The sequence below is a fragment of the Electrona antarctica genome, assembly GCF_951216825.1.
Source record: "Electrona antarctica genome assembly, chromosome: 1".
Taxonomy (NCBI): Eukaryota; Metazoa; Chordata; class Actinopteri; order Myctophiformes; family Myctophidae; genus Electrona; species Electrona antarctica.
In genome coordinates, this window is record NC_136806.1 from 44890198 (window position 1) to 44901158 (window position 10961).

The 10961-nt window shown below is 44.2% G+C and overlaps 2 protein-coding genes across 3 annotated transcripts in view; one reads left to right on the forward strand and one right to left on the reverse strand.

Moving 5' to 3' along the window:
- The window catches only part of maea (macrophage erythroblast attacher, E3 ubiquitin ligase), a 119206-nt gene that overhangs the window by 37644 nt on the left and 70601 nt on the right, over positions 1-10961 (reverse strand). The gene's annotated exons all lie outside the window — the stretch shown is intronic.
- Positions 1-10961, forward strand: part of LOC306921968 (C-terminal-binding protein 1) — a 32650-nt gene that overhangs the window by 17512 nt on the left and 4177 nt on the right. For both annotated transcript variants that reach the window (XM_079499314.1, XM_079499313.1), the window contains exons 2-10: positions 1285-1439; positions 2672-2816; positions 3239-3342; positions 3938-4040; positions 5608-5732; positions 6376-6465; positions 7354-7484; positions 8840-8967; positions 9218-9332. In XM_079499314.1, the coding sequence (XP_079355440.1) occupies positions 1285-1439; positions 2672-2816; positions 3239-3342; positions 3938-4040; positions 5608-5732; positions 6376-6465; positions 7354-7484; positions 8840-8967; positions 9218-9332 (1096 nt within the window). The remainder of the gene's footprint in view (positions 1-1284; positions 1440-2671; positions 2817-3238; positions 3343-3937; positions 4041-5607; positions 5733-6375; positions 6466-7353; positions 7485-8839; positions 8968-9217; positions 9333-10961) is intronic.

The following is a 10961-nucleotide window of genomic DNA, read 5'->3' on the forward strand; positions in this document are numbered from 1 at the left end:
CTGCGGGAGCCCGGGTTCGAACTGGCAACCTTACGGTTACCATCCAGGCACTCTACCCCTGAGCCACCGCCGCCACTGAAAAATAACTGGTTCAGAACCCTAAAAGTTGGTTCGGAACTGGAAGCAAAGAATGGCCACCGGTTCTGTGAAAGCACCAAGATTTCAATCATCTACAATGGAACCAGTTATTTGTGTGGAAAAGAGTCCTGAGAGTGTATGATGTCTCACCTCCTCTGTAGGTGGTGAACAGTGTGATGTGAAGGATGTTTCATTCATATGAAGCTGTCATTCTGAATACCTGTCAGCTGTCACCCTGATTCCTGCTGCACTGCCTCAGACACTGATATTATTATGATTCTATCTCACCTCCTATTTTTCGGCTGGACCGTAACAACGTGAATATATATATATAAAAAAAAAAATATATATATATATATATATATATATATATATATATATATATATATATATATATATTATTATTATTTTTTGGCTTTTTCTGCCATTTTTATTGATAGGATGAAAGTAGTCTGACAGGAAATGGGGAGAGAGATGGGGGAAGACACGCGGCAAAGGCTGTCGGGATCGAGAGTCGAATGCCGTCAGGCTGGCTCAGCAGCCTAGGTGCCCAGACCGTTGAGCTAACCATCCGGGCCAACGTGGATATTTCTGAGTCACTGTGATGAAGTTACACTATTGTTCGGCTGACATACTGCTAGAGTTTCCCCATTTGGCCAGTACTCTTTCAAAATGATTCATCGCAAAATGCAGCTCTACAGTCTTCAGTTACCAGACGAAGGAGTCTTCTATTTCGTCCTCAGCGTCTTCAGAAGGTGAGCAATAGTGTAACATCATCATTCGCCTCGGCCAAGTGATGCCAATGGCTAGAACCGTAATTTCAAATTAAAAGCTCTCCTGAGTTTCAGGGTGCACGGTGCACCTACATAAAAGGTTACGTTTTCACCTCGTCTCCGTCTTGGTCTTCATCGTTTCCTCTTGTTTTGCGAGAGTACAAGCTTTGCCTTGTACTCTCGTCTCTCCATCTGTTTGTCTTGTTTTCTTTTGGCCTGCCTCTGCTTCTTGATCTCTATTATATCCTTTATTCTGTGCCTCTCCTTCTCTCACCATTTGTTACATGCATGCACGCATACACATACACAAAACCTTATCTCACTCACTTTGGATCTCATGTTCATGTGTGTGTGTATGGCTGTCTTGTTGTGTGTGTGTGTGTGTGTGTGTGTGTGTGTGTGTGTGTGTGTGTGTGCGCGTGCGTGTGTTTAGGCATCAGGCCGCCCATCATGAACGGGCCCATGCACCCGCGCCCCCTGGTGGCGTTGCTGGATGGGCGTGACTGCACGGTGGAGATGCCCATCCTGAAAGACGTGGCAACTGTGGCCTTCTGTGATGCCCAGTCCACACAGGAGATCCACGAAAAGGTAACACACAACAATGCACGCACGCACGCACGCACGCACGCACGCACGCACGCACATGTTGTGGGATGGAAACTACAAGAAATATGCAAAATAGTGAAAATAGACAATCTGCAAGCTCACAATGCCCCAGGATGCACAACTTGTAGACTGGATATTTTGGCTATTCATCATATGACAAAATTTAAAGGGCTTATGTGGTTAAACTGGTCAAACATGAACATTTTAAAGAGAATACACAAATTGACTAAAAGAAAGAAATTAACATACACGATAACAAATAACAGGACAAATTAAGTGACTTTCCAGCAGCGGTCACAGCATAGCTCCCAGCTACTGTGGACTGTCTCAGCCAGGGTTTGTTTGTTTGTGTGTCTGGTTGGTCTCATTCTGGGTGCCTGCCAGACACACTCCCTCTGTGAGCACATGCACTCACTGGGCCACGGGGTGCTACAAACAGATGGTACCGGCTTTCTCCCCCTGCTTTGTCTCGCCCGGTTACCCCCCCTCTCTGTCTCTGCCCATCTCCCACTCTTTCTCCCTCTGCCTCTCCCTCTGTTAAGCAGCCAACTCATTGCCTAAATAAAAAGGAGCTCTTTAATTGTAATTGAACCGCATGTTGCTTTTGCTCGCGTGCACGCACACACACAGAGGTGACAGAGCAGAAGATGATTTTCTGGCGTGTTGAAAGATCAGCGCTCGTGAGACGACGCCACATGCACATTGTTAGGATAATATCGCCTTTCTAATAATAACCAACCGCATAAGATGTCATTGTAAAAATACATCAGATACTGCAGTGCTGATGTCCGCTAGGATCGGGCGACGTGATTCTGCCTCTGTTGTTAGTATGTGCTCTGTGCCGGCTCACATCATATGCCTCACACAAGTGACATAGGGGCAGGGTTAAGTGCCTTGCAGAGTCGAACGTAATTGACGCAAGTGTAGTAGAATTTGGGAAATAATTGAGAATAATTATGATTGTTTTATGGTTGAAAATAAAGTGAGAGTTACTGTAGTACAGAAGGCTTACAAATCAGAGATTCAGGTCGGGGTAAGAGTCAGGATTAGACATTTAGAGGTTTGGTTGATGGGTTGGGTCAGATTATGCCTGATTTATATTTATAGGCTTTAGGATTAGGGTTAAAAATAATCTTAAAAACAGCAGTCATAAAATTGCTGTTTTGAAATGTTGTTTGCTTCAGTATGTTTTTGTGTTCTGTGATTGTGTTCAGGTATTGAATGAAGCAGTAGGGGCGTTGATGTACCACACCATCACGCTAATGAGAGAGGACCTGGAGAAGTTTAAAGCTCTCCGCATCATCGTTCGCATCGGAAGCGGCTACGACAACATAGACATCAAGTCAGCTGGGGACCTGGGTGAGGCGCACGCACGCATGCACACACGTGATCTGTGTGGAGTTTGCATGTTCTCCCCGTGTCCCCTAGGGTAGGTACCCTCACAAAAAACATGCAGTAATCCTGGTCTCTAAACTGCCTCCCCCTGGCCAGCCAGGGCGCCTGATGGAGGGGAAAGGAACTGGTTGGAATAACATGTTCCTTCTACGCGCTACGTCCAACCAGGGTGTAATAGAGCAACTTGGAAACTCATGCATGAAGGAAGCATGAGTTCAAGTCTGTTGCTCTCCCCAGGTTGGCGGAGGGTGTGTAGAGCCCAGGATCACATTAGATAATTGACACAGGGGTGAAAAATGGGTTACAAAATCGTGGGATAAAAATTTAGGAAAAAAAACAAATAGCCAGCGGTCTTGCTCAGTCACCTCTACTCTGGTCCAACACAGGCATTGCTGTGTGTAACATGCCAGCAGCCTCTGTAGAAGAAACGGCTGATTCCACGTTGTGCCACATCCTGACCTTGTATCGGCGTACCACCTGGCTACACCAGGTAAGGAGGGGCGAATGTTGACATTTAGATTGGAGCAACCTTCCATGAAAGAACGACGATGGGTTCAGTCTTTTGTGGAAAGTGAAAATCTTCACCTAGCCTTGTGGTATTTGAACTCCTTATAGATGGTCATCTTAATACTGTATGCCAAATCAGCCCATTTAGTTATTGGTCGACACTAAATATGTACATTTCATGCAGATACTACCTTCTGTATAGTTCTACAGATTACAGAGATAGAGACTATATGCCATTTGTTTTATCCAATGTTAGAAACAAACATGAGCGCATACAATTTTAGCATGGAAGGCCTCAGGATGAACCATGAACAGAACCCATTAACCACTTAACCCTTTATAGTCTATATAGTTCTAGATCTTCAAGCTCATGATGTGTTGCATTGCATTGTGTTATGAGCTTATAGATCTGCTAATTCTAAACATTCTAAACATACACACTACTATGGTTAACTACCCACTGATCCCACACAGAGAATAGCGACCTCAACCCTCGCAGGGTATTGCCATGCCCTTCCTCACTGTGTATGATGTTTAATGGTGTGTAGTCAGTGTTCATTGTCCGCTCTGTGCACCAGGCTCTCCGGGAGGGCACGCGGGTCCAGAGTGTGGAACAGATCCGAGAGGTTGCATCAGGAGCTGCCAGGATCAGAGGAGAGACACTAGGACTCATAGGCCTCGGTGGGTACATTAAGAGAGAACCACAACGGTATTGACGTTGAATGTCTAACTATATTATAGTTATATGTTGTTGGTGTCTGTCTGTCCATGTGTTTCTATATTATAGTTATATGTTGTTGGTGTCTGTCTGTCTGTCTGTCCATGTGTTTCTGTCAATGGATCCATTGTTATTTAGTCACAGGCTCTTCATTGGTTCAATATTTATAAAACTCAGACAAAAAAGAAAAGGAAGCAGATCTACAAGCTCACAATGTGAGCTTACAACGCGTCACAATGCTTGTAGAGCGCGCGCACACACACACACACACACACACACACACACACACACACACACACACACACACACACACACACACACACACACACACACACACACACACACACACACACACACACACACACACACACACACACACACACACACACACACACACACACACACACACAGTATTACGAATTGGGGTAATAATTTACCAAAAAATAACATAAAAAGCTGAAATAGGTAGATAAAAGATGTCTTTCTTTTCAAAATCTTTTTATTCAGGTTTTTGACAGTAGCCCAGGGGCAAGTATTAGACAGACATATAAAATATAAAAATAAAACTCAATCCCTTATCCCACCCTCCCCCCACCCACAATCCCAAGGATAGTCGGAACAGTCTGGAGGAAATAAAATAAATATATATATATATACACACACATACACAAAATACATGCATACATAATTACAAAAAATAAAAATATAATAAAATAAAAAGCAGATTTTTCATAGCAGAGCAGATTTTGTTTCTGTTGTGGTTTGGCGTTGGCCGAGGCATAGGCGATAAAAGATGTCTGCCCAACAGCGACAATATAATATATTTAGTTTGGAAAGCAAGTTTCAGTGAATTCCTTTAGGCTCGATTTACACTTTGTTGCAGGTTAGGTGGTATCGCTCGCATGCCGAAAAAAGCTGATCTACAACCTCACTATGTGTTGCGCCGTGACGTGTTGTGAACTTGTAGATCAGCTATTTTCGGTAAGTATTTCAATTTCCTGCAAAGAGCCGTCGGCAGTAAGACAGAACCAGGACTTGAATGCAAACATCATCCTTTCACGACTCAGAGCCTTTTCACTAAGCCATTAAGACCTGAGACCAGACTCTACAAAATGTCCTGACCTGTCCTGTCCTGTCCTGAAAAACTATCAGTGGTGCTCAAACCTTTTCATGTCAAGGACCCCCAGATTTATCTGTATTTGGCCACGGACCCGAATCTGAAAATATTTTGTTCCAGGGACCCCCCCAGAAGCAAATATTTGAGTTGTAAAAACGTTCGCCGTTAGCTATGAGCTTGTAGATCTGCAATTTTTCAATAGCTAAATTATAAAATAATGGTTAATGTGGTTAAAGGCTAAAGTGACACAGATATGTTCCAGGTCTTTATGGGCTAATAAATGCTCGGGCTTATTCACATTATGTAATACACATGGGAGACTTCAATGTAATGAGGGCATACCGTGAGATGCATTTAGTCTCTATAAAAATAACTTGGTATAACTAATGGGGGATTGTGTAATGTGTGTGTAGGTCGAGTGGGCCAGGCTGTAGCCCTGCGAGCCAAAGCATTTGGCTTCAATGTGATTTTCTATGACCCATATTTGGCCGACGGAGTAGACAAGTCCCTGGGACTACAGAGGGTCACAACGCTACAGGTATAGCACGCACGCACGCAGCGCACGCACGCACGCACGCATGCACGCACACACACACACGTACATACGTACGCACACACACACACACACAAAATAACCTTGCAGGTTTGTTTATACTTTCAGAGCATTAACACTTTTTACTGTTGACTTACCACCACAGAAGTTATGGTGAAAATGGCACCAGATGTATATGTATGTAACATAGGGGGGGGGGGGATTGCATGAATTATAAACAAACTCAATTATTATGTTATTAACTAATTTGACAAATACATTTAAAAAATAAAATAAATTCCATGAAATAGAAAACAGGCGTTTAATAAGTTGGGAAAATAGCCGATCTACAAGCTCATAACGCAACGCAAGCAATGAGATTTCTTGAATGCGAAGCGACGCGTTGTGAGCTTGTAGACCTGCAGATTTTCACTAGTAGTTTGGGTCCCAGGGAGACATCACATTTTTATTTTGGGTCTTGAGCTAAAAGGTTTGGGAACCACTGCACTATACTAATGGAACTATACTACGTTAGTTCCTATGATCTAAGCTGGAACACAATAAAATCAATCAATCAATAAAATCAACATGTTCTGAAAACAGATGGGTGGGCCGCCAACGCTTTCAACATTTTCTCTTCTCTCTTTAGGACCTGCTCTTCCACTCTGACTGTGTGTCTCTACACTGCAGCCTGAACGAACACAACCACCACCTCATCAATGACTTCACTATCAAACAGGTGTGTGTGTGTGTGTGTGTGTGTGTGTGTGTGTGTGTGTGTGTGTGTGTGTGTGTGTGTGTGTGTGTGTGTGTGTGTGTGTGTGTGTGTGTTCGTTCATCGTTCATATTGGTTTGTGTGTATACTACACTGAAATCCTCAGCAGAGACGGATTAACGAGGGCCCCTGGGACGAAAATATTCTGGGGCCCTCCATAGCGCGCGTGCGTGCAGAATTTTCAGGGGTTTGTGTTCAATTTTGGTCAAAAGATTTTAAAAAACAAATCAACAGCCAATGAAGGGCCCCAGGAGCCCTTGCCAGGGCCTCAAACCCAATACCGCGTGGTCCAGTTTCCCCGAAGGGGCCCTGGGCATGGCCCCACTGGCCCAATGGCTAATTTGGCCCTGATCCTGAATGTTCATTTAACTCAGAGTGCACACATTTGTAGCCTACAAAAAACATTTTCATGTCAAGGACTCTGAAAAGGTTTTGTTTCAGCGGCCCCATAATAGAACATTCGTTCATCCATCCATCCATCCATCTTCAACCACTTATCCGTAGTCGGGTCGCGGGGGCAACAGCTCCACCAGAGAGCTCCAAACATTCCTCTCCAGAGCAACATTAGTAACTTCCTCGTCTCCTCCCAGTGGGACGTGCCCCGAGGACCTCCCTAGGGAGACGCTTGAGAGGCATCCTAACCAGATGCCCGAACCACGGCTGGCTCCTTTCCAGGCGAAGAACCTTTCTGAGTCTCGTGACCTCACCCTATCTCGTGACCTCACCCTATCTCTAAGGGAGATGCCAGCCACCCGTCGGAGAAAACTCATATTGTGTGTGTGTGTGTGTGTGTGTGTGTGTGTGTGTGTGTGTGTGTGTGTGTGTGTGTGTGTGTGTGTGTGTGTGTGATAGATGCGTCAGGGTGCGTTCCTGGTGAACACAGCCAGGGGAGGCCTGGTGGATGAGAAGGCTCTGGCCCAGGCCCTGAAGGAGGGCAGGATACGTGGAGCTGCTCTGGACGTGCACGAGACTGAGCCCTTCAGGTAACACTGTGCACGCACACACACACGTAACGGTTTACACCCGACCGAGACGATAAAGAACTAGTGTACATCACCAACAAGATCAAGTATCACGTTTACAATACTCACTAAATTAGGAATGTGAAAATCTTGAAATGTAAAGCTCTAATGTGAGCTTCATTTAATGTTGTCTTGTCGACTCCACCAAACTGCTGGTGCGACCACCTAGGTCAGTGGATTTCTAGGTCAGTGGATTTCTAGGTCAGTGGATTTCTAGGTCAGTGGGGACCACCTGTGGTCCTTTAGGGGGTTCCAGGTGGTCCCCAGCTAAATGATGAAGTTAGTAACCAAATGGGCCCTTATTAAAGCTATAATCCACAAGAGATCTCAGGTTACCAGGTATTCTATAATGGCTGAGACATGACGCGCAATGGAGTGCCTCCAACCCTCTCAAACATTATAAAATACAGGTAGCGTGGGACCTTGCGTGGCTTTTCTAACAGTTACAAACATATTAGCAATATTAACATCATAAAACTATTCCTAATTCACAAAAGTAGTTACACTTTGCGCCCACCAGAGAGCCGCTTCCTTTTTTACTCAGGGGGTCCAGTCTGGCTTACGAAAAACAAACAACATAACAATGTGTTAAGGTCAGACGTCAGTCTCATGGTACCTAACATATTCGATAGAAATTCATAATTTTTCAAATCCAGATTTAGCTGATATGTCTGTGAACATCACGTCAAAAACTGTAGCATAGCGAGCTAGCCAACAGCTGTTCTCAGTGACGGGGAAATAGGAGGCACTTGATGTCTTTACAAGGCCGCCCGGAGCCACCCATTCACAATCCTATGAGCGCGGGTGGTGTTAAACGCCCGCACGGCCAGGGTTTGTAAGGAAATCAAGCGTTCACCTTCCCTAGTAGAACACTTATGCCATGTCACAATACTGACAATAGTACAATATCCAGTCTAATATCATGATATGGATATAATATTGACACGTTTTTTTTGCACCCGATCCGATTCCGATCATTTGAAAATGGCATGATCGGCCCTGATTTCCAATCACGTGATCGGATCGGGACAACCCTACTTGAGAGTATAAAATGCATTTTATGCTCTCAAGAGTTACATTATTGTTAAACATCTGCATCAGTTAATTTACAATAAGTCTACACAATTAGAGAATGTAGAAGAATTGTTATTCTTGATCAACATTTGCCTATTTTTGGGTCTGAGAGGCTAAATCTCATCAAATGGTGGTCTGTGGCTCAAATGCAGAATAAATAATGGATCTTGATGTGAAAAGGATTGCAAACCACTGGCCTAGATCGATAAAACTGTACTTAAGCATGTGTGCATGTGTCTCAGTTTCAGCCAGGGCCCGCTGAAGGACGCCCCCAACCTGATCTGTACGCCGCACGCTGCCTGGTACAGCGAGCAGGCCTCTCTGGAGATGAGGGAAGAGGCCGCCAGGGAGATTCGACGAGCCATCACTGGTAACACACACACACTCGTACACTGCAGGCATGGGTGTACGTACGCCTATGGCCTCTTTCGTGTACAGTCCATGTTCGGTTCAAATCATGTCTAATTATGTCTCTGGCTCTGTTTTTTTGTCTCCGACTCTCACTCTTTCTGTCTGTCCCTCTGTCCTCTCTCTCTCTGTCTGTCTGTCTGTCTGTCTGTCTGTCTGTCTGTCTGTCTGTATGTCTGTCCCTCTGTCCTCTCTCTCTCTCTCTCTCTCAGGTCGTATCCCAGATAGTCTAAAAAATTGTGTGAATAAGGAGTTTCTAACACAGACCAACCACTGGGCAGGAGTTGACCCTGCTACCGCTCACCCTGAACTCAATGGGGCTTACAGGTAAATAGGCACAGCCAACCATCTACAGGCTGAGGAAAGAAATGTCCTCCAGTGACAACATAAAACTTGCTGTCGGTCATAAACCTCCTATCTCCATATTCTAAATGAACGCCTTACTTGATCACAAAAGTAGCAGATCGTAGATCGTAGCAGATCTGTTACTTTAGAATCTGTATCATGAAAAGTAACAGTTTTGGACAGGATCGATATCACAGTACACAAAAGATCCACACAGCCAAATAACAGAGTCAACAACAAAACATGAAATTAAATGTAATTTACACACACACACACACACACACACACACACACACACACACACACACACACACACACACACACACACACACACACACACACACACACACACACACACACACACACACACACACACACACACACACACACACACACACACACACACACACACACACACACACACACACACAGTCACACACAGCGGCGCAAAGGCAGAGCTGCACCTTGAGTGATAGCCAGGCTGGCCAGCCAATCACGAAAATCTCGCCACTCATCATGTTTCGACCGCGGTCGAGATCATAGATTTCACAATACCACGCCAGACTTCACGGGCCTTCATTGCCATCCCCAGTTCACTTACTTATGGATGATCAGATCTTATGCATGTCATTGCAGGCTGACCAGGCCATACCCTTCCTAGTTTGAAAGTCCTTTTGGGAAGTAGATATACAGTATATGAACCCAAATACTTAAGGAGTGTTGTTAAGTGTTTTGATAATGTGGTTATTGTTGGATTTGCATATATTTACATATTCAGTTTTTGTCTCGTTGAGTAAAGACCAACACAGTTGGAGCCTGAGCGTACTCCAAGGATTGACTGATAAGCACAATGTCATCAGCGGAATCAGTGTCAGTTAGGTATTTAGCAGGTTGATGAGAGCTTATTTTAGGGTTTAGTTGGTAGCCCTTATCATTGATAGTTTGCCTCTGTGTGTTTGCTGACAGCTGGCTTTCAAGCCACCTGTAAAAAAGACTGAACAGCAAACAAACACCACTAGAAAACACACCTTGTCCAAAACATATATTCCTCTGATCTTGAAGTGCTTGGATCAGGCTGAGCCAAGAAGAAAGTTAGAAGGGTTTTCAGCTTTTCACTGTTCAAACAAGGATTTGACTAAATATATTGATGAGGTGTATTATCATCCCACAGGAAAAGTTCCACTTCAGCTGTAGCCTTAACGATTTGTTGCATTTTGTATTCTTTCACCCTTTTTTTAATTAATACAATATAATTGTGTCCAATCTGTATTTATTTTAGTTATTACAATAAATACAGATTGTCTCCCTGCTCTTTCATTGAGACATTTAGATCATGTCAAATTCTGACCTGATGGTCAAGATTCAAAATTTCCCCTGAGCAAGCAGGCAGGCTCCATGAGCTCAATGGTAAAGTTTCAGCACTTGCGCAGGGAATCCGGGGTTCTGTTCATTTCTTTGTGACATCGCCTTCCAAATTCACTTGTTTAATCTACATGTATCCCGCGTGAGTTCCCTCACCTGATTGGATAAAATTGGTATCCCGATCTGAGATACAATTTGTGTTTACTAAAGAGCTGGAGAAGAGAGGGTAGAGGGTATGCGTATGCATAA